The sequence below is a fragment of the Poromitra crassiceps genome (genome assembly GCF_964638095.1).
Source record: "Poromitra crassiceps genome assembly, chromosome: 5".
Taxonomy (NCBI): Eukaryota; Metazoa; Chordata; class Actinopteri; order Beryciformes; family Melamphaidae; genus Poromitra; species Poromitra crassiceps.
In genome coordinates this window covers 26,852,098-26,876,608 of record NC_139642.1, presented here as the reverse complement: position 1 = coordinate 26,876,608, position 24,511 = coordinate 26,852,098, and the positions used below count along the sequence as shown (strand labels likewise).

At 45.7% G+C, this 24,511-nt stretch overlaps 1 protein-coding gene across 1 annotated transcript in view; it reads left to right on the top strand.

The window, feature by feature from the left end:
- The window catches only part of limk1a (LIM domain kinase 1a), a gene marked incomplete at its 5' end in the record, with an annotated part of 88,100 nt that extends 64,007 nt beyond the window's left edge, over window positions 1-24,093 (top strand). The window contains 13 exons of the mRNA XM_083636359.1: window positions 8,174-8,283; window positions 10,641-10,856; window positions 11,231-11,336; window positions 12,138-12,337; window positions 12,765-12,957; window positions 13,239-13,325; window positions 15,727-15,858; window positions 15,963-16,022; window positions 16,469-16,534; window positions 17,521-17,680; window positions 17,917-17,972; window positions 19,257-19,414; window positions 20,629-24,093. Of these exons, the coding sequence (XP_083492485.1) occupies window positions 8,174-8,283; window positions 10,641-10,856; window positions 11,231-11,336; window positions 12,138-12,337; window positions 12,765-12,957; window positions 13,239-13,325; window positions 15,727-15,858; window positions 15,963-16,022; window positions 16,469-16,534; window positions 17,521-17,680; window positions 17,917-17,972; window positions 19,257-19,414; window positions 20,629-20,818 (1,734 nt within the window). The 3' untranslated portion in view covers window positions 20,819-24,093. The remainder of the gene's footprint in view (window positions 1-8,173; window positions 8,284-10,640; window positions 10,857-11,230; window positions 11,337-12,137; window positions 12,338-12,764; window positions 12,958-13,238; window positions 13,326-15,726; window positions 15,859-15,962; window positions 16,023-16,468; window positions 16,535-17,520; window positions 17,681-17,916; window positions 17,973-19,256; window positions 19,415-20,628) is intronic.
- Window positions 24,094-24,511: the final 418 nt, after the last annotated feature.

The window sequence follows — 24,511 nt, the reverse complement described above, 5'->3', positions numbered from 1 at the left end:
ATGTCAGAGCGATGGGGGGAAGATAGATAGGAGGAGAGAGGCTGAATCCATTGGTGAAGGCCTACAGCAGTTACAGTACATTTAACACTGTGACACTGTAGGCTGCTGCGTGTGACAGAGGGGGGTTTCCATTGAGCCAGCGTCAATGTGGTCTACTGTTTACTGCTCTTTTCTTTCCGTCTCTCAGTCTAATTGTATTTGGCCTGGTTCTAAAAGGAGTTCCTTATGGACCAGAGCTGAAATGACATCTAGTAGTCAGAAAGCCTACATGTGTGTTAGGCTTTCAGGGTTATGTTAGTCCTGTCTGGAGGTAGGGTTATCCACTCTGGATCATATAGCCTATGTTTTGTTTTGGTCAATCTCATTGGAACTTTAGGAATTTCCCCCCTGCACATTTTGAGAATCTGACCTAGAAGTGACTCTGACTTTTGGGGAGTATCAGATACCTGGTGGTGCATGTGTTTACTTCATAGTATTGCTTCAAATGCGGTGGTGAGGTAAATAAATGTGTGTCTTTGGTTTTTACATGCACAGTATCTTTAGAGGTTGATCCTGCCAGCTTAAACCTCATACAGACTTTTCACATGAATCGAAGCGTTTATCATTGCTGAATTCTCGGAGTGAACGTCATTGCTCATCAAAACATGAGCTTAAGCAGAGCCAGAGGTCTGCTATAATTGGGTTAGGCCAATCGGAAGGCCCCCCTCTAGTCTGCAGCAGCTCCTTCATCACATCAAGGTGTGGGTGTGAGGTCAGCGCTCCACATTTAGCCGGCCTAAGTGAAGTCAGAAGGCTCTCTGGCTGGCTGCTGTTCACGCGGGACGCGCTGATGTAAGGGGTCACGCATGTAGAGTTCAACCCCGAGTCCTCTTTACATAGAAACAAATATACGCACGCACACGCACACACACACACACACACACACACACACACACACACACACACACACACACACACACACACACACACACACACGTGTTCACTTAGTTATTCTCATATGGTTCATATTAGCCCACTGTCATTTGGCCTAGATAGAATGTATTGGTTTCAGTGAAAGGCGCTGTAAACAGAGGGGAACTGAGGTCAATACAATTGCTATTCTAACCCATGGCAAGAGCTAATTATATTGTTAGTAATGACATTAAGATTAGAGTCATTTCCATTGTAGACAACTCAGAATTGCTGAGGTCTCCACATTTGAAGTTATTGCCCTTGCTGTTTAGACAAGTATTTACAGTGTTGTTGTCCAGGTGTCAATTTATCCTTTATCCTCTAAGTGTTTGTGCCCAAACGGTGCAGGTAAGTATCCCAGTGGGATACCAGAGCAGAAACAGCCACAGCTCTTACAAGCGGCCTGGGGGACACATTTGGAAAATCTGTGACCTGACTTGCCACCAACATGTTTAGTGAAGCTGAGAGCGTGCAGTAGAATACTCTCATAAATCCCCCCTATTGGCCTAAAAGGGTCTATTTACATTCCACAGTCAACCTGAAAAGACGCACACACACACACACACACACACACACACACACACACACACACACACACACACACACACACACACACACACACACACACACACACACACACACACACACACACTACCACACATAAATAATATACACAAATGCATCATAAATCAGCCCCTTCGTTAAAAATACGAACTTTAAAATGCAGCACAACCACATTTTCCACCATTTGGTCGTGATTTCTACATAACAGAACGAACACTAAATGAGTGTGAAAGCTTTTATAGTTTTAATTCACATCATAAGAGCCACTTGTAAGAAATGCAATTTCTCTGCCGCATTACCCAACAGAGAAAATTATGCAAATCTGAATCTCACAGCTTTGACTCATATCCAAGCTACTCGAATCCCCTTTTGTGCTTTTATAAAGAGCACACAGACCTGAAGATGAAGTAAGCTTATCTTATTCCTACAGGCATTCCCCCTGGCTTACTTTGTTGTTGTTTTTAGTTTGATGTCTTGTTGTGATCTCTGGCACAGAAATCAGGGCTGGAACAAACAATTATTTTAATAATTGATTGCTTTGACCGTTATTCTAGATGTGTATCACTTAATCGGCTCAAGAGGAAGCGTAAACATTGCTATTACTATGTCGTTAACATCTTGCCAAGTCAAGTGGTAGGAACTGAAACTAACATTACCGTTACCACTACCGGTGCATTAGTTTATTTAAATTATTAAATTATTATTATTATTGCCTTTATCAACAGTTGTGCTTTGCATGGTGCAGCTTATCTGGACAGCATGTGAACACACACACACACACACACACACACACACACACACACACGCGCACACACACACACACACACACACACACACACACACACACACACACACAGACAGGAGGTTGTTCCTTTCTCTACTGTCTCCTGTGAGTTTAATCTATAGCCAAAGCCCTGAAGGTTACTGCAGGTCATCTCTCTAGGGTCAGGCTAAGTGACCAAAGAGAGCCAACGGCAACAAGAGCACACACTGCTGCCACATGCAGGGCAGCTTGACCCGGTTGCTCCTGGATCCCATCGACCTCTTCGCTCTTCCCCCCGAGGGAACCATGCGCTCATGATTTGATCTGCTGTCACTAAAGATGTCCGGGAGGTCACATGACCTGCCACAGTCTCTCTCTCTCTCTCTCTCTCTCTCTCTCTCTCTTTCTCTCTCTCTCTCTTTCTCCCTCTCTCTCTCTCCCTCACACACACACACGCACACACATGCACACTTTTGTCAAGCAAAGATAAAAAGTGGAACCAGTGGTGCATATGTACTGTATGTGCCGTTTCAGTTTTTGGGTTCTCTCTTTTGGAAACAGTTGGTCAAGCAGTCAGGTGGTTTGAGACCACATGTATGTTTGTTTTGGTTTGTCACAACAGGAATGAGAGGACTGAGGAGACTTCTTGTTGGTCATATGTAGCACAGTTCTTCTTTTTTATCTCTTCTTTTCTCACGCTCCAACATGCTATTTCAATTTCTACACTTTGAAGTGGAAGCAGCCTGCCCCAGTGCCATGAGTGCGTGCCCAGCAGCTGTTGTCTGTCAGATGTGGTTGTATTGAGGGCGTGTGTGTGTGTGTGTGTGTGTGTGTGTGTGTGTGTGTGTGTGTGTGTGTGTGTGTGTGTGTGTGCGTGTGTGTATGCGTGTGTGTGTGTGTGTGTTTGCCTGCCTGCATGTGGGGAAGCAAATGGCAGTCAGAATGCCAGGTTGTGCAGTGTCTCCTCTTCTCCATCCAGCTGTCCCTTCTTCCTGCATGTCTTTCCCATTTGGGGGGTTCACACCTGAGGGGCGACAGGCACACACACACACACACACACACACACACACACACACACACACACACACACACAATCCCCCCCTCCAAACTACTACTACTCCTGGAGAAAATAAATATTATATGTTATAATACAGTAACATTTGGACATTGCAGTTACAGAGTATGTGGCAACCGCCAACTGAGCCACATGATAATAAAACATGCAAATAAAAACAATTTTTAATGCCTACAAACCTGCATGAGAACCACAACTAAGGTACAACAATGACCTAAAACCAAATCTACTGTTAAAAGCTAGAATTTGTAAAAGCTCAAACATCAAGTTTGAGTATTTCATCTTTGATCAAATGATCTTGTATTACCCACCAGAGTAATGTTATATCTTCTTTAGATTCATAAACTCTAAGTTCACCTCTCCTTACAGTCTGATTCGTCCTGAGCCCGCGCTCCCTATTTGGTGATGTGGTGTCTTCACACTGAGATCATAACTGTCATAAAGATGTCAGAGACACTAATTGTTGTTTATGAGCTCGTCTAATAAGCTGAGGAGGAGGAGGACCAAAAAAGAGAATGAGTCAGTTAATAAGCCCCGCCCCCACCACTGCTTTTTTCTGCTCAGCCGCCTCCCATTACCAAGCCTCTCTGTCTACTCTACTCCAGATAGAGTACTGTAGACCAGAGGTTCTCAAATGTTTTTCAGCCAAGGACCCCTTACAAGATAGAAAATATACCGGGGACCCCCTCATTCGGATTTGTGATTTTGGGCTAAGCTTAACTGTTTCCATGGTAACTTGCTTGACTTTTAAATTGATAGGCGTGTTAGATTAGAATGTAATCCATGAACCATTTTAGATTTAAAGCATCAAATATTTCCGTTGAACTATGAAGCTTTTGCACACACAAAAAAAGTTTTTATTTTTTATTTTGCTGAAAACTTTTCACGGACCCCCTGGCAAAGTGCCACAGACCCCTGGGGGTCCCCGGACCCCCATTTGAGAACCACTGCTGTTAGACAGCCTTCAATATGAAAGTCTCTTTTTTCCTTTGTCTTTCCCACCCAAAAACACAGGAAACAGAGGGCAGAAAATCATTTGTACTGTGTTAGATTTTCCCTGGTTTGGAGCCCAGTCTCTCTATGCTTGTTTCTCTCTGCTGCCTCCAGGAAGTCATTGTACTGCGTCTCTCTCATTGCCAGGTGCTGGCAGAGATGTGGGTTCTGCATTCAGCTCCGAGCTGCTCGTCCTTAATTAATTTGTTGCACGGCGACGTCCTCCCTGCAACGTTGCTATTTTACTATTTTGGAGATGGGGTTGTCCCTGCAGCCATAGGGTCCTGTAGGGCATGTTTTTTCCCGACGTGTCTGTTTGGTCTGGTGGTTTCCAAGGAGACGCTCCCAGGAGGGTGGGGCAGACAGACATATGGCAATAGACATTGATTTTATTGATTCTTTGATCTTTTCATTTTCCATTTGCTTTTGTTTGATCAGTTTTATTGACCGTTCAGAAGCAGCGTTTTCTCTCTCTGGTCGAATTGCCCTTGTGTTAAATCTCCATGAGACTGACTTTGTGCAGTTTGTAGGCTGCCGCAGCTGACAGCTCCATCTTGTCCACATTCAGATTCTGCCTCGTCACGATTCTGTCCCCCCATGAAACAGCCGATTTTTTCAAATGAAAATTAATTACTGACGCTTTTAAGATCACAGCATTTTCTGTAAACCTTCTATCGTGACTATTATTCGGGAGATCTTTTTAGTTTTAACTTTGTCAACATAGCAGAAAATTCCATGCAAATATCTCCTCTTTTTCTTTAACGTATGGGGCTGCACAAGGATCATTTGTCCATTTCATTTTACACCCCTTATATTTCATTGATTATTCTTTGTTCATCACTCCCCCTTCCTGCACCTCTGCACTGCGCTGGATGCAGTGTTTGCATACTCTATTAGAATTGCAGATCATTGCAGCTCAGAGATGCTGTCATGCACCCCACCCTTTCCCATTTTTTTCTGCCACTCAAAGCACAAAAAGAGACGGCAACACGGTCCTCTTGGGAGAGAGTCTGGCGCTGGTGAGACTTAATAAGTCCTCCTGAACCTCTAGCCGTTAAGACCTCTTGTTTTTAACGAGATTGGTCGTTAAGCAGTTGAGTGGGCGGGTCATTTGCATTATAAGCACAATATTACCTGAAGGGGTTAAAACGGGTGGCGTATCGACCTCAGTCAGAGGTGCGGGCCACTTCGGCTTATTGACCCGCGGTCGATCAGAACACAGATTTAATGAGGAAGGCCATTGCCACCAATATTCTCAATTCACCGTAGATGATGCAAAGTCAACCTTTTTCCATATTTCTTTCTAACCATTTTAGCAGGTGATCTGCTGTCTATCTGATGGACACCCTGAGCACTGAGCAGAGCTCTCCAGCAGCAGCTCATCATCCCTGTATCTGCCGGTGTGCTTAATCTTGTCATTGCCCGCTCTGTTTTTGGCCATAACTCAATTCCGGCTGGTAACTCAGCAGCATTGCCCTTGATGACCGGATCCTGCCATACTTGTTCTTCTATCTGCCATCACGTTGCTCGTTGCTCTGATCACAACAACACACGCACGCACGCACACACACACACACACACACACACACACACACACACACACACACACACACACTGTTGTGTTTATTGTCTCTCTGTTTATCCGAAAATTGAGCAACCTAGTACATCGAATAGACCCTTCTCACGGGGGCCATTTTGTGTCGAAAAGGCAGGGTAAACACAGGTGCAAGCAAAACACTAATGAGGGTTTCAAACTTCCCTGATATGATTGGAATTTGGAAACCCTCATTAGTGTTTTGCTTGCACCTGCCTTTTCGACACAAAATGGCCCCCGTGAAAAGGGTCTATTAGCAGTCAATGCAGTGTTGTTTACCCCAGATGGGGGTCCGCTGCTGTGGCCTGGGTGGGCCCGTCCCCCGCGTGGCCTGCTCTCACGCTCTCAGTCACTATGCTGGTGGCTGGGGGCTGGGGGGGCGGGTCGCGTGGGGGCTGGGTCCGTCCGGGCCGCAGCAATTGGCCCCTAGCACAACGACCTCACAAGGTTCCTCCTCAGCCAAGTCACTGGGGCAATCCATGCGGCGATCCATATGGTGGAAAGGTTTTCTTGCGTTCACTGGGGGTGAGGGGGTGCCGCTGTGTCCCGGCCTGGCCTTCCCTCCCACGCCCTATGTGGGCGGGGGCCGGGTCGGGGGGCATCGGTGCTCTTCATCACTGGTCGAGGGCTGCCGGTTGGTTTAGAACAGCTTAGGTAGGCGATAGATTAGCTACAGCCTAAGGCTGACCTGTTAGTGTTCAGGCTAAAATCAGACTAGAGCAGGGTAGGATAGGCCAGATTAGGCTGTAGATTAGCTAGATACTATGTCCCAGTTAGCTCTGGTTAATGCTTAGAGTAGTCAGTTGTCTGATCTTCTCCCCCCCCCCTCTCTTTCCCCCTTCCCCCGCTTCTTCCCTTCTTCCCCCTTCTTGTTCTCCTCTCTTTCCATGCTCTTTCCTCCCCCACTCTCTTTCCATGCTCTTTCCTCCCCCACATCCCACCGCCCCCCCCTCCCTTCTCCTGCTCTCTCCTCATTCTCCCCCCCTCTGCTCCTTCTCCTCTTCTCCCCTATTTTCCTGAATCCCTGCCACTTCCTGCTCTCCCTTCTCTCACATTCCCCCTGCTCTCCTTCCCCTGCACCCTCCCACCTCTCCTTCTCTGCCTCTCTGTCCTCCCCCCTCTCTCACATTCCCCCTGCTCTCCTTCCCCTGCACCCTCCCACCTCTCCTTCTCTGTTCTCTCCTCCTCCATATTTCCCATTTTCCCCCCACCCTCGCCCTAATCCGGGCCCGTATCCTACTCCCTCCCTCCACCCTAGACCCTACCTCTACTCTCTGTCCTCCCCCCTCTCTCACATTCCCCCTGCTCTCCTTCCCCTGCACCCTCCCACCTCCCCTTCTCTGTTCTCTCCTCCTCCACATTTCCCATTTTCTCCCCACCCTCGCCCTAATCCGGGCCCGTATCCTACTCCCTCCCTCCACCCTAGACCCTACCTCTACTCTACCTCCCCTGTACCCTTCCACCTCTCCTTCTCTGTTCTCTCCTCCTCTCTGTCCTCTCCCCTCTCTCACATTCCCACTGCTCTCCTTCCCCTGCGCCCTCCCACCTCTCCTTCTCTGTTCTCTCCTCCTCTCTGCCCTCTCCTCCCTCTCACATTCCCCCTGCTCTCCCTCCCCTGCACCCTCTCCTTCTCTGTTCTCTCCTCCTCCACATTTCCCATTTCTCCCCACCCTCGCCCTAATCCGGGCCCGTATCCTACTCCCTCCCCTCCCCCAACCCTAGACCCTACCCCTACCCTGGCTCTCCCTCCCCTGCACCCTCATCTCTCCTCCTCTGTTCTCTCCTCCTCCACATTTCCTATTTTCTCCCCACCTCCCCCCTCCCCTCCCTCCTCCCTCTCCCTCCCTCCTCCACTCTCCTGCTTTCTTCAAATGTTCAAATGTTATCTTTATTCTGTATATTCTTGTTACTGTGTGTTAGCTAGAATCAGCTAGACATACTTTCTGTGAAGCCCTCTGAGACATGCTTGTGAATTAGGGCTATATAAATAAACTTGACTTGACTTGACTTGACACAGCGATGTTTAATTAAAGTAAATGCTTCTAAATGAGACTTGTCATGTATTTTTTCCTTCGCGGATAAAGTACTCTCTCTCTCTCTCTCTCTCTCTATCTATCTATCTACTGTACCTATCTACTGTATCTATCTACTGTATCTATCTATCTATCTATCTGTTTTATGATGCCAATGTCAGCTTGTCAGTTGACCTCTGTGCGTGTTGTGTGTTGGGCAGGTCGCGGGGGAACAGAAGTACCACCCAGAATGCTTCACCTGTCTGAACTGCAGGGCTTTCATCGGTGATGGGGACACATACGCCTTGGTGGAGCGCTCCAAACTCTACTGGTGAGCAGAGCCTCCAACGCCACATCATATAAGGCTGAGCGCACAGACCGGCTTATCATAATCAATCATAATCAAATGTATATCCCCCCAGGGACACACATGTAGGCCAGCAGGAAGTGGACCTGGTGACTGCTGCAGACAATAATCACATTCACACAAGGGAATAGAAGAAGGTCAACTCAATGAAAAATTCAATAAACACACACACACAGGCACAATAAATGATTGATTGTGCAAAATAGACTGCAAACATGGTTGTAAACATGATACTCAGTGTTTTAGTGTAATACACAGAATCTTGTTGTCTATGTAGCTGGTAACCTAATAGCAGGGATGTGTTATGCAACACATACAGTACTGTAGCTTAACCTTGGCTTTGGAGTATGTGGTGTGGTGTGGGAGCTCTCTCCTCCTCATTTTACCCCAGCCAATTGTCCTCGTTACAGTTTGAGTTTTTCTACCTCTGCTATAATCTAATCCTCTCTGAATTCCTTTGATGTTGATTGACAGAATCCTACATTTATCCCACTTGTTTTGGGTTTCAAAAGGTTCATTGTCTCCTTCATGATGAACTAACTGTGGTGAAAGTGTCCCTTCAATAGCAAATAGCAAATCATGACCAAAGAGAGACAGCCCCACAGTGTTGCTGCGGATGTTCCAGGCTATGTTGTGAAATTTGACACAGAAGTCTATTTTGGATGGACAGAGACAGACACGCACAGCAACACACACACACACACACACACACACGCGCACGCACACACACACACACACACACACACACACACACACACACACACACACACACACACACACACACACACACACCCTGAATGCATCACACACCGAATTTCCCAACACACACATAGCTCCCGAGGTGCGACATTCTTCTCCTGTTACATGGACAAAGTTGTTTTGGATTTTATTGGCTCGCTCAAGGCAAAGCTACAGTAGCACAGCAGTTCATATCACATCTCCTGGCACCGCTTTCACTCTCAATTTTAATATCCTCCGCAGTCAAACGGCACATTCAGAGCGGGAACATTATGATCGCAACAAGTTGAGAACATTCGTGGCCTAAAGGCCTTGTTGTGTCTGTTTGGAGTTGGTTGTTGTTGGCTTGTGTTTATGTGACTGTCATTAGCTTCAGGCTTCAATAACAGAGGGCACAATGTCAGTGAAGCTGGTACAAACTGCACTACATGGAGATACAGACAGACACAGCCGGCTTTGTCCTCTCGCTCACTTGAAGTGGGTGATGATTCATATAAATTCACTGTCTATTTAACGCCTATTTAACTCGGACTGTAAATTTCATGTAAATTCTATATGCACATTTAATATCCACAGAACACGCCTCCACTCATGTACATATTGTATATATTTGATTTGATTGCACTTGCAACGTTGTGATTGTCTTTCAGTTGTCTTTCCTACTTCTTTATCTCTGTATATTGATCTGACCGCTACGCTGCATACAGAGACTAAAGCTGTGTTCACACGAGATATTTATTTTTCTCTCCGTCGCTCGATTCAACCCTTTGGGATCGCTCTGTCGCTGTGTTTAAATCGCTCGTCAACAGGCACAAGAATTGACGGACATCTGGAGGGTTTAACGTTACGCAATGTCGTGATGTTTGTCCATTACAAGCCACCGTAGTTGTTTACAAGCTAAGCCTATCAGCGTGCTCCTAACGCGAGCTCTATACCAGTAGTACAGACTTCACTTCATGTCAGCCTGTCAATCAGCTGTCAATGCGGTTTGTTGCCACACAATAAACCAGCGGTTTGTGAGAGATTTATTTGTTTGCTACAAGGCAGGGTTTGTTCAGGCAACAGCATGAATGGAAATCGGCAATTAGAAAATGGACTCTTGTGCAGTCTTGTGTCGTTGTGTGTTACATTACATATCTCCTGTAACATGGGGACGGGACACTCACTTGTGTGTTGGTTTTGCATCACTTGATACCTATTTCATGAGTCCTCTCAGTTTTTTGGGAGAAAGAGACTTGTTTGACACCCAAACTTACGAAATATGTTTTGGGCTTCTCACATGTTGAGCACATGTTGAGCGCCTCTGTGTTTTCCCAACATCTTCTCGACAGCATGTGATGCTAGGAAAAGTGTCGTAATCAGAACTGCGTGTTCCCCTTCTGATGGCTATTATTGCACACACAGGCGTAAACCTCACGAGGATTCCCATTTTCTGTACATGATGACTAGCTCTTTCTTATAACCTCCCTCCTCTCTCTGTCTCAATTCTGTCTCCTATCTCTCTCTCTCCTTCCTTATTCCCTCGCTCCTGTCGTTTTCTCCCTCCTGCTTCTTCCCCCTCTCCCTCCTCCTCCGTCTTCCAGCGGTCACTGTTACTACCAGACTATCGTGACCCCGGTGTCGCCGCTGGACGCGCCATGCTCGCGGATCCCTCACACCGTCACCCTGGTGTCCATCCCCGCCTCCGCCGACGGCAACAACGGGCGCAGGGGGAGGGGCATCTCCGTGGCCATCGACCAGCCCCTCAGCCCCACCAACGGCTACATCAGCCCCGAACACGTCTCCGTCAGGGTCTCCCAGTGAGTCTGTCTGCCTGTGTGTGTTTGTGGGGGACATTCATCATAGTGTGTGTGAGTGACAAAAAGTGTCAGCGAGTGGAATAGCGCCAGGACAGATAGTACCGATGTTGAAATTGAACGATGGAGAACAGCGTTGCTCAAAGGATGTGGGAGGGGCAGTTTGAATAATGTGGTTCAGGGCGATAGATGGGTTGGATGATTTATTTAAAATTGATGCAGAACAGAATGAAAGGAAAAGGGATATGTAAGAAATGGAAGTTACGGTCGTTTAAATGAACGGAAAACTCATCATATGTCCGTGTCCAATGGATGAGCCGGAAATGGATCTGAACGTGTTCTGAAATGCTTCGTCCTTGTCGTCGTTCCTTATCCAGGGTGGACGCAGACTGCATCAGTCCTGACGTGAAGAATTCCATTCACGTCGGAGATAAGATCCTGGAAATCAATGGGACGCCCATTCACAATGTTCCTCTGGATGAGGTATTCACTGTCACACTTTCACACTCAGAAATAGTATGCTTTCAAAATGTAAATGAATACCAAGATGTTTTCCAATTTCCATGTTATTGAGGGGGGGGGGGTACTACCATGTATTTTAATTGTATCCTTCATATATAAAAGACTCATTGTTATGTTCTCTAAACTATTGGTGTCAAACACTAAGAATGCTAACAAGTGTTTTTTTGAGGTAGTAATAATTATTATGTGCCTATGTAAAGATACATGACTAAAAGGCATGTGTATCCCTGGTTTCAGATGCTCAGACGAGAGTGACAGGAGTAGCTCTTGCAGTATAAGTGGATGGTGGTTATACAGTAACTGAGTTATTAGGAACCAGAGCAGAGACAATTTTATATTCCATTAAGCTTTGTAGAAAGAAATATTGATCTGTTTGTGAGGCGGAAATCACAAAGGAGCAACACGTTCATCCATCTGGAAGGACCTAAGCAAGCCTGGGGGGTGAAATCTCATTGTAAACAGTTCCAGATGGAGCAATGTAGTGTTTTGACATTGAATTGTTGAATATCCACCGAACCAGAGTAGATTTCCCTGGGGCAGAATAATCCTTTAAATGTACTCACACCAGCCAGAGACAGAGGGTAGAATGCCACTCTGAGTCAGAACTTATTGTAACTCATCCAAACCCAGCAGTCTCTGCAGCATTTTGATGTCCTTCATCCATTAGTCCATTTCACTATCTTGAACAGAGATCACTGCCGTTGTCATCCTGGACTGACCAGCGCCCCTCTGGCTCTGACCCTCCTCCTCCTCCTCCCTCAGATTGACCTGCTGATCCAGGAGACCAGTCGGCTGCTCCAGCTCACCATCGAGCACGACCCCCACAGCCCGGGGCCGGAGGGGGGCTCTTTGGAGGCCGATGAGCCCCTGTCCACCCCTCTGTCCGATGGCCCCAGCCCCATCCTGCCCATCACCCAGCCCCCCAACCCCGACATCAGCAACCTGCGCTCCCGCATCATCACGTAAGAAGCAGCTTTTAGGCCAGCGAGCATTTGATAAGAGGCAGTAGGAGTCAAGTCGAAACTGTGAAGGCATATATATATATATATATATATACTGCTTGTCAATAATATTCACTTTAGAGATATACAGGTAACATACAGTATGTATAGAATGTGCTGATTTGGGTATGCGCCCAATGGTATTTGTCCCGTTACATAGTGTTAATTAGGAAGCGGGTGCTAACAGCAGATATTTGACACTAGGGAAGCCAATATGCCTGCTTGCCAATGTTAAAGGATATCTCTAACTTTCCCCCTGCTGTCCTCTCTTTCACCCCTTCCTATATCCTCCCTGTCACTCTCTCTCTCTCTCTCTTGTTTTCTTTCTCTCTCTGTCTCTTTTCGCCACCCTGCCCTTCTCCCTCGTCCCCTCTCGCCCCCCTCCCAGGCGGAGCTACAGCATCGACAAGTCGCCGTGCTCCAGTAACGCGGCGTCCCCTCTCTCACAGAGGAAGGACATCAACCGCTCCGAGTCGCTCCGCGTCGTCTCCAACTCCAACCGCATGCACCGCATCTTCCGCCCCTCTGACCTCATCCACGGAGAGGTGCTGGGCAAGGGCTGCTTCGGCCAGGCCATCAAGGTTCGTTTGCAGACCGAGGCGCTGGCAGCACATTCGCATGCCAGCCTGCATGTAGTGCACATGAGCAATTGAGTCATGTTTACAATGGCCAGAAGATGGCAGCATTGAGATAATTTTGTGGCAGAGAGAGAGAGAGAGAGAGAACGTGGGGTAGAGTGTAAGATGCAGGGAAAATGAAACCTAATCTTTTTGAACATCTTTTCTGAGCACATTCCAGACATCTCATGAGGTCACCCCTCCACACTGACAGCTGGGATAATGTAGTGTTTTGCATGTGGCAGGTGACCCACAGGGAGACAGGGGAGGTGATGGTGATGAAGGAGTTGATTCGTTTTGATGACGAGACACAGAGGACTTTCCTGAAAGAGGTGAGTGGACACAGACAAACTATCATCTGGGAATATAAAGTTGACTCTGAGATCTGTTCAGCAGCCCCGATCAATGCAAACAATACATCTTCTCTGCAATAGAAAGTAGTCATCTGTTAAACTGACTGACTGAAATCGATGAGTCTTGCACTCTCATCGCAAGATGATGGAACTGCAGTGTGTTCATAAACCATGTCATTGCCTACAAATCTAACTTTAAGTGAAATATTATTGATGGTTCAAAGCCGGCCTTTCTCTTGCAGTGAATGCAGGCAGTAGTCTAAACTTGAGAAAAGCAGGCTTGTTCCTGGAAGGCTGCAGGTTACTGGCTGGGAAAGTCTGGCCTGGGGGACGTCAATGAATCATTCTCTTTGTCTGTGACCAAAAGCAGAAGACGGTGGCTCTTCGCTGTGACTGTGGGGCATTCCTGTAAAAAGGGAAGTGGTCTTGGTGCTCTACCCCGTATAAATGAAAGTTACAATAAATATAAGAAAATTTGCATTGACCCTAGGGGGCAGTAGTTCCCAAACCGGGGTACTTGTACCCCTAGGGGTACGTGGAGGTACTACAAGGGGTACTTGAGAGAAAGGGGGAAATGGAAAAATGTCTGAATAAATCATGAAAATAAATGAAACATTCAAATAAATCTGCTCAGGAGGCTCTAATTGCGACTCTTTTACCCCATTTCTTATCTTGTAATGTTATATTCTTCAAAACATGGCTCATCATTCATTCATGGCATCATTATGCTATAGTTTTATCTTGCAGCTTTCTAAGCAAAATGTTGTAGTCGGGTAAAGGAGGTACTGAAGCCAAAAAAAGATGGAGAACCACTCATCTAGGGCAAAAACAATTGTCTCCTATGCGTCCGTAAAGTGAAGAAGATAGCAGGGCATGACTCATACCTCATACCTCCAGGTTATAGCCTTCTGTAAGAGTTTTTGGGGGGATTAGTACCCTTTAAGTGGCATGAATTAGTCCCTCAGGGGATGGTCCACCCTTGGGCCTGTGTGCTATTTTGGGATGGACACTGTGGTCAACACTCGCTGTTTGATGTTGAGTCTCACTCAGCCACTTAACACCCCTGTAATTGAGACGTCTTAAATTAAGGAAAATTGTTCCAATGTGTGCGTGTGTATGTTTTTGTGTGTTTTCTTTTAGTTACTAGAACAGAGAGTCGTTTCTTTGTAATTGGCGTGTTAAAAACATTATAAAAGAACCCTCTGACCATAATAAGCATGATTATTACACCCTCTGGCTGTTTTGTTTGTAGGTGGTCCAAGTCGAACATGCTGCTGTGAAGTTACAATGGTTACGGTTACGGCTGGATCACTATAGTATGGCTGGTGAAGATTTGGCAAGAAGGCACCAAACATTTCAACACACACGCAGACTCGTACCATTCTACCAGAGGGTTAGATGAAAGCAGGGAATAGTGCGTGCGTGTGTAATGATCCACAGTCCCAGCTTCAGGGAGGGCAGGTCTTTATGAGGTGTCAGGGTAGTTCTCTACACCGAGTCCTTCCTAGCCTCTTTAACCACACTTTCTGGGTAGCTCAGCCTCCAGCTCTGCAGAAACAAAAATACTGCACTTGATCACCTTCCAATCCACCTCCTTTAAACTTCATCAACCACACATAGTTCCTCCGTCGGCTTTAAAGTCAGAATATATGAAGTTTGACTGAAAACAGTCAAAGGGACCAGAATGTGTGGCGGAGTTCAAGAACAATGGGCTCCATTGCAAGCTGGGACAAAACTCGTCACCAGATTTGTTCTAAATCAAACACCAAAGCAATGGGTACCACACTAATATTCAAGCTGCCAGGTCATACAGCAGGTGTTACTGCAAGGCCTTGTTTTTTGTGTGTGTGTATATATATATATATATATATATATATATATATATATATATATATATATATATATATATATATATTATTTTAAATTTTATTTAGAAGAGTACACGAACAAAACAAACAGGCTCAGACACAGGAAGGAAAAGAAACTGCAAGACCTTGGTTAACCTGAGAATATTCAGTCTGGAAGTAGGATAGACTGGAGCACTGAATCAAACTTTTAAGGCAAGAATTATTATTATTCAGAGAATAATTGGATTGGATTAATGGAATTTTAAATTGGTATGATAACACTCTCAAATACAATGACCATCTCATTAATTTAGAGGGAAAGGTTTAACCAAAGGGCTTATTGAATACAATTTTAATGAAGAAAGTAGAATGATTTTGTTTGACTGTATTTTTCATAACTGCACAGTTGAGTTCATTTCACAGGACACCAGTGTACAGCATCTTGAGACCCGCTGCTCTAAAGCGATCCTAGACCAGTCTGCCTGCTTTGAGATGCTGTGATGGTGAACGTGCCTGTGGCTGTTTTCTCTCAGGTGAAGGTGATGCGCTGCCTGGAGCACCCCAACGTGCTCAAGTTCATTGGAGTCCTCTACAAGGACAAGAGACTCAACTTCATCGCCGAGTACATCAAGGGAGGCACTTTGAGGGAAATCATCAAGAAAATGGTGAGGGGAAGGGTGTGTCTGCATCTATGTTTGTGTGTTTAATAGTAATGAGCATTGGTGGCTGGCCGTGAAGACTGAAGACTAATTCTGATCTTTTCGCACAGGACAGCAACTTTTCCTGGAACCAGCGAGTCAGCATTGCAAAGGACATAGCTGCTGGCATGGTGAGTTGCGTCTGTAATGCAAAACCGTTTTTTCACCTGTCGAGTGTCTCCTCGGAGTCCAATTCCTTGATGGAGTGCAGTAGTGAATACTGAATACAGTGGTTCATCTTAGCTTTACTGCAGTGCTATCTCCCTCTAGTGGCCATGTGTGTGAGCTACAGCACCGGCGCACGTCTTTTCCATCCCCCCTATGGAAATCACATCATGAATTCCTGCAGGATTAGACCATGGGTTAAATGCTCTCCTTTGATAGGAGTACAATGATGAATGTAGCGCATGACTGGATTACTGCTTTTACAGCAGCGCTCGCTGCTCCCAAGGCTTTTGTGTGTGAGATGAAACAAAGCCAGATTGTTCCTCTTGGCACGGCTTCAAGACGACCACTTGAACCTTCTGTTTCTTTTTCCTCCCCCCCCCTCTTATCTGTCTATCTATCTGTCATCCAGGCATATCTGCATTCCATGAACATAATCCACCGAGACCTGAACTCACACAACTGTCTGGTCCGAGAGGTAAGAACTGGGTGTGTGTGTGTGGGTGTGTGTGTGTGTGTGTGCGTGTGTGTGTGTGAGTGCTGTGCGCGTGCGTGTGCGTGTGCGTGCATGCGTGTGTGTGTGTGTGTGTGTTTGTTTGTGTGTGTGCCTGTGTGCGACTGCGCACATGCGCGTGTGTGAGTGTGTTGTGTGTATACTTTGAGGATTGCACCTGTCTGTTGGGAAGACACTGACAGTTCGGAGGAAAACTTCCTGCAAAGGTTCCTGCAAAACAAACACACAGAAGAGCTTTGTCAGTGAGTGTGTGTACGTACAGCAGGCTAAGCCTTCTTAAAACACACTCCACATGAGTAGTGTCAACTTCCAGCTTAGCTTCATCAAACACACAGAGAGAGAGAGAGAGTATTGTACACATGTCGTATGGAAACAAAAAGTCTGGATTATAGAGGTCTCCTTCAAGCTTGAGCCTCAAGCAGCCTGTTGAGGAGCAGAAGACTGGTTGAGCGGAACAATAGACCCTTCTCACGGGGGCCATTTTGTGTCAAAAAGGCAGGGTAAACACAGGTGCAAGCAAAACACAAATGAGGGTTTCGAACTTCCATGATTGGAATTTGGAAACCCTCATTAGCCTTTTGCATGCACCTGTGTCTACCCTGCCTTTTTGACACAAAATGGCTGCCGTGAAAAGGCTCTATACTATTCCCCTGGTGCTTTTATTCGTTTTAGCTCACATTCTCTCCCCCTCTCTCCCTCCCCCTATCTCTCTCTCTTCCTCTCTCTCTCTCTCTCTCTCTCTCTTCCTCTCTCTGTCTCTCTCTTCCTCTCTCTCTCTCTCTCTCTCTCTCTCTTCCTCTCTCTTTCTCTCTTCCTCTCTCTCTCTCTCTCTCTCTTCCTCTCTCTCTCTCAATGTGTCGTATGATAAGCTCCTCTCTGGACAATGTCTTTTTGCAGCACAAGTGGCACATTATGACGTGGCTGCCTGTCTGACTTATCCGCACACGTAGGACAACACGGTGGTGGTGGCAGACTTTGGCTTGGCTCGGCTCATGGTGGAGGACAAGCTGTCCCAGCAGGGCAAGCTGCCGGGCCTGAAGAAGCCCGACCGCAGGAAGAGGTACACTGTGGTGGGAAACCCCTACTGGATGGCTCCCGAGATGATCCACGGTACGACCGACCGCCATCCTCTTTGCAGCAACATCTAGCTACTGATTTACACAGTTACACTGAGGCACACCTGGGAGTCAGGGGTTAGGTCAAGGGCACGTCCACAGTAGTTGTTGGCTATACATGAGACATGACATACCTCCCAGAAATATTCATTCCTTACATTTTCTTGAACCCTTTGATACAATCTTGGTGCCAAAGTAAACAACAGCCCCCTTGTGCCTTCTCCTTCCCAGGGAAGAGCTATGATGAGAGAGTGGATATCTTCTCCTTTGGCATCATGCTCTGTGAGGTGAGTGCTCCCCCCCTCTCTAATAGACCCTTCTCAGGGGGGCCATTTTGTGTCGAGAAGCCAGGGTAAACACAGGTGCAAGCAAAACACTAATGAGGGTTTCCAAATTCCAATCATGGAAGTTGGAAACCCTCATTAGTGTTTTGCTTGCACCTGTGTTTACCCTGGCTTCTCGACACAAAATGGCCCCCCTGAGAAGGGTCTATTCTCTGTGGAAATAATGCCCCAGACACTCACAGACCTTTTTGATTTGATTGATGATTGATTTGATTAGTGTCACTTTTTCTTTTTGTTACTGGCTTTTGTGAAGTGTTTTGTGTCTTAATTTGCCATAAATGTCCAAACATTCACCAAAGTTATGAAACAAAGAGCAAAGATCTGCCTTTTAGTAGATAGTCCAATGTTGATTATCAACGAACTATCAGATGACAAAAAGTAGATGTTCAACAAAGTGTCACTTGCCAATCTGCTGCATCTCTACAGACTATATAACCCCGAAAACTCAAGTTGAGAAAGGTGAGCGGTGAGTCAGAGCACGGTGGCAAAATCGAGCCGTACGTGACGCCAACGGTATCGCTGCCGCCTAGTTGGGAGGCACCGCTCCGCCCATAGAAAACAACGGCACAGCGCGTGCACAGCTGTTTTACCGTGGATCATCTGTGGGGGGCTTAACCCTAAATCCCATTTTAAGCCTTACTTGACTGAATTTCTAACCTTGACCCCCCAACCCTAAGATCAACCCTAACCAAGTCATTGAATATCTACAAACTACTTTTGTAAGAATCACCTGAAAGTATTAATAAAAGTGTGACCCAAAAAAGTCTTGCTACTCCAAAATAATATATATTTCTACAGGGCCCATCCTGAGCTTGGTAAAAGTCCAACTCAAACTCCAGCCTCACTTGTTCTGAGTTCAAAGTGTGGTAATCTTCAGCCTAAACAGTAAACACACACTTTGAGCTCAACAGCTCAGTTCAGTCTCTCGGGATATGGATTCCCCACATGGACGCCATTATCCAGGGGATAGGGCAGGGATTAGAGAGAGGGGAAAAGCAAGCTTCTCTTCATGTGGCTACTGACAGGCAGACACACAGTGGCTGTGGTCTACTGGCAATGATCAGGTTCAGCTTGGTGGGTTTACTGCCGTTTGGCCACAAATTGCCCCTGCTTGTGACAGGGACAGAGGGGACTCCCTTCCATCAGACAGGCATCATTAACTCGTTTATCTGTCTGTCTCTCTCTCTCTCCCTCTCTCTCTCTTCATCCCCAAATCTTTCTCTCCAGATAATCGGCAGGGTGAATGCCGACCCGGACTATCTGCCCCGGGCGGTGGACTTTGGACTGAATGTGTCGGGCTTCCTGGAGCACTTCTGTCCCCAGGACTGTCCCACCGCCTTCTTCCCCATGGCTGCCGTGTGCTGTGATCTTGACGCAGACAAACGGTCAGACATCTCAAACAGCTTCACTTTTAGATGTTGCTGCTTAAAGCTGCCGCAGGTCACTTTTATGGATTAACATTTATTAGAAGGAATAAAAATGAATTGGCATGAATTGGTGGCCAAAGAGGAGCAGGATAATATGTCTCAGACACAGCGGTAGCCCTCTTCCTCAGCTATCCTCATTTCAAAGTGAAATGTGTGGAAACCCATCCGACCAATGAGGAGAGGTCTGAGGCAGAATGCAGAACTCCATCCTGTCAAGCGGTGTCTCGGTCCTTGTGTTTGAATTGACAGAGATTTGATCTCTGTCCTCCCAAACTTACCTTTCTCTATATTTCTCTATCAATTGTTCAATGTGTTATCTTTATTCTGTAATTTGCTACTGTTGTGTCAGCTAGAATTAGCTAGACATATTTTCTGTGAAGCCCTCTGGGACATGCTTGTGAATTAGGGCTATACAAAATTTCACCAAGTTTCGCCAAGTGTCAAGTTTATTTAATAAACTTGACTTGACCTACAGCTAACCTTGCGAGGCAGCTGGATTTGTGAGATCACGATCACACGAGAAATCCATCTTGGTGCGCTCCGCGTTATTGGTGTAACTAGGGATGCAACGGTATGAGTTTTGGACGGTATAACAACCTTGGACAAAAATACCACGGTTTCACGGTATCGCGGTATTGCGGACCATTTGTGTTTTTACAATAGCCGAAATATTCCCATACAGCCGACGTCGTCTTTTTAGATGGGGGAAAGTTCAGGGGGGTCCTTGCGGCTCCTCTCTACTGTGCTCTAGTCTAGGTAGGCATGCAGTCAGGGGGAGGGGCCACGTAAGCTGCACTCTGCAAGCGACCTGGGCACTTTGTTTTGGGGAAACAGCTGATACTGTGGGGAAGGTATGACGGCAAATTTTAGTGGTTTTGATACCGTGACGTTTTCAAACCGCGGTATACCTTCAAACGGTATACCGCTGCATCCCTAGGTGTAACTCTGTCCCAGCAGTGGGCTGCACCAATCAGTGTTAGTGTTAATGTAGGTGTGACGACAGCGTGATAGACAGATGGTTCATCCATGCCAGGTATTTTCTGGCCACATCCCACGCGTCCCAGACGGTTCTGTGTAACAAACCATCGGGCAGCTTTAGTGGTCAACAAAAAACAAAAATCGCAAATAACCAGCTATCAACCAAGATCCCTAACTGTCTGCTTAATCCTCAGCCCTGCTTTCACGAAACTGGAGGAGTGGCTGCAGAACCTGAAGATGCACCTGGACATCGGCCTGCCCGTGGTGTCCGAACTGGACCAGCTGCACAAGGACTTCTGGGGGAGCCACAGCGCCACGCACTCCGCCAACGGCCTGGCCCTGCACCCCCACCTTGAACAGTCGGAGTTGGGACAGGACGCGTAGGGAGTTAGCGTGAACCCCACAGAGCATGGTGGAAAGCCTTACAGAGGTCACGGGTCAGGTAGGGCAGCGCAGCAACCACCTACCTCGGGCGGTGCAGTGGCTGGGATGGCTTTGCCAGGAGGGGGCGGCATCATGGAAGTTCCCTTCCGCGGACGCAGGCTGGCTCCGGCTTAACGAGTAGACTCACGCTGGCTCCGGCTTAACGAGTAGACTCAGGGGGGAAATGTGGATCCGAAAAGCCACCTGTGCGAGACGCGCGCACACATTCAAAGTCACATGAAGAGACAATTCACTCACTATAGCTTGATTCTGCTGCACCCTAAGCTAAACAGGAGCAGGTCATAGGTCATATGCAATCAGAGCCACCTTTGAAATCATGAACTCCACGCCTGAATCGTGTCTATTGTAGATTTAACATCAACCATCATTCCAGGTACTTACTGTAAGGTGTATATTCATGGTATAAAACAAAGCTTCAGTCTCCTCACTTGGAGTCTGTACAGAGTACATTGTACAGTGCGTGTTTGCAAGTGTTCCTGTGTGTGACTTTGGTTTGATTTTGTTTCTGGTTTAGATATCAAAACTCCAACTTGTGAAAAATGCAATCTGGAGGGGCTGGTTTTGCGTGCGTAGGTCGAGATCCACTTCCTGTGCACTTTGTAGAATATAGCCAGGCAGAGCCTTTGAAGCTTGAACTTAGCTTTCTTAAATGTGCATGACTGTAAATAATCCTGTCAGGTCATACATGTATCTCTGCTCATCGTGTCGCGTGACCTCGTTTGGTCATTCACAGTAGAATGTTAATATCGGGTCTGCTTGTGTCTTACTGCGCTGCCCCCCCTTCCTCAGTGTGTAGCACTGATTTACTTCACTTTGAGGTACACCTCTTTTTTCTTTGCATAACTTTGGTACATTGTCTCCCAATCTTTCAAGCTGTTACCGTATATCTCAGTCACGTCGATGTGGTTATCTCTCGCATTCATCCTCATACCAATGTACATAGCTGGTGGCATTGTAAATGTTTTAAATATTGTAAATGTACAGACATATTTTATATACGTAATGCTACATTGCCATATTTTTATTGGCTGACCAGTTGAAAGGAGAGGAAAAGTTTGACTGCAGTTAATAAGGCACAGACAAATGTTTTTTTTTTTTACATTTGTCACATTGTAGGTTAGGGGCTTGACAGTAAGTATTTGAGATGACACGGTAACCTGGGCGCCCTAAAGCTCACATACAGTAATGTGTTACACTCTGTTGCATCTCTCCCTCCACCAAGTCGCTGTTTATTTAATGTAAGTGGTCCTCCTGGAGTTCTCATGTAAACTGCGTAGCAACTATATCACTTACTGTAAGTTTCAGCAAACACAATCTTAACGCCGGATTACCTATCTAGATTGTCACATCATGATCAGAATAGTTGAGAATCAGTTCATTCAGCATGGTCTTGTTGAACCAAATCCGCGTATTTGTGATCAAGTCGAACGATACGCGTTTTTAGCTCCGGTCTCTCACATGCTGTCCAGTAGGTCAGGTTGTGGCTGTGATGGGAACCGGTACCTCCTCACATACTGTATCTGTCTGTGGACGACTTGTTTGTTTGTTTACATGTAAATATGTGCTGTAAATATCGCTGTAAACGTCTGTCCTTATATCTGTCTGTGTGCATTGCTTATATATACGCTTTCGCACTCCTCAGAAAGTATCTCTTTCACCGTTTTCTCTCTTGACATCCTAACGTTCATTTTCTGTCTCTAAACTTCTTTTATTTTCTACTCTGAGCCGCATGGTGTACTAGCTAGGCGTATTTCCTTCTGCTATTAAACCAAGCTATTTTTGTCTCTAAATATTGTGACTTTTAAATAAGAAAACACAGAATGAAAGACAAAAAGTAAATGGAAAAAGACACCGAAAAAAGAAAAACAGCATTTGTTTTTATATATAACCACTGAAATCTTTTTGTATAGATTTGAGTACTTTTATTTGCACTATATTACCAAATGGCTGGTTGAAGCCATGTTTTTTAGTTTCCTCTCTTGGGCTACTTGTGATATGGAATTAAATTATGTTGGTTCAGGTTGATATATGAATGCAAGACACTGATAGAGCCTTTCAATTGTAAAAATGGGTTCTGGGAAACACATCCTCTTGATAACAGACTGGACCACGAGGAGATTGGTGAAGCTACAGAATATGAGTCTTTTTTTAGGTTCATTTCTTTACCGTGGTTCATTTGGCAAAACAATGCAAATGCGATTTTGACACCTTTGTAAATAGTGCTGCATTTCTGCAATCTTATCATTGACTGTATGCTGCTATGCTACTAATTATGAGCTTGTAACGACTTTGGTAATATTGACTTTATCTTCCATTTTCAAGCCTTCAGAAAAAGTCTCAACTAAAAGCAGCATCACATTGAATTGAATAGATGTTGAGAGACAATAATGTTTTCTGGTCTTTGCTACCAAGAGGATGTGCTGGCCCAGCTCTGCCTGCTGCCTACAGACTGGTCCTTTGTGAATGATGTTCTGTGTTGTTTTCTGACTGACTGCAATGTGATGTCCATAGAGGCTTCAACCACTGTTGGTCCCTCTTATAAATAGAGCACTTGTACCGGCCTTTCTTCCCACCCTCCACCCCCTCCTCATCATACACTTTTGGCTCAGGGCCGTAACTTTTCTGGAGCTACTTTACAATTCAGTTAACGCAGCAACATCCTATAGTAGAAGACTCAGTTCAGTCTAGTAAAAGACTCAAAAAGAGCACGCAACCCGCTACGCAAACTATCCTTCTCTAAAGTGAGCCCATGCTGGTTGATGCTTTGCCCCGTATCTGTCTCTCTTCCTGTCCGAGCCATGTTAGCATGTTCGACGTGTGTCTGTGCGGATGTGTTGGTGATCGATGAGAATGTTGCCGCAGCACTTCTTTGCAAAGGATCGTTACCTCTGAACAATGCTGTGCCTTTGTTGTAAGCTAGCCTTGCCAACGACTCGAAAACGTGTTCGTTTGAACTGATTTCCCTTTTTTGTATCATAAGTGCAAGCCTGATTCAAGTGGATTGAATATCATTGCTGATATGTTTTATGAATTTTATCTTGTTCTGTATATCATATTTATATTTTCCAGATCTACCATTGTTAGTTTTGATATTTTAGGATTGTATTTCTTTCTTTCTTTTTGTCTTATTTAATTTTTTTTACACAAGCTGTGAAAACAATTCTGCACTTTAATCCTGAACGTGAACATTTAGAATCTGAGGAGGCGACTGTTTTTTTGTCACAGCTGAAATAAAACTGTTGCTCCTTAAACAAACCAAGACTTCTAAGTGTTTCTTATTTAATTCTGATGTCTTTTACTTCTCACTCGGTAATTATGAGTTTACATCTTCTCATTCATTGCAAACAAGAGCTGCACAGCTTCAGATAGCAGGTTGTTGCCTATAGGCTTCGCCTTGGTCTGCATTTTCATTCAATCACATGTTAATTTTTTAGATAATATCAAGTAAAAAACTTCTTGTTAAACATTAAGAAGCTCACAGTATCAAATGCTGAACCTCATCCTGGCTTAAACTGCAAAGCTCCACCTTGCATGCAGAACTATGCAATCTGACCATGAAGTTGGCTTTGGGGGGGAACAAAGGTGACATCATATGATCTTTCTTTTCATATTTTATTTTGCAATTTGCAATTT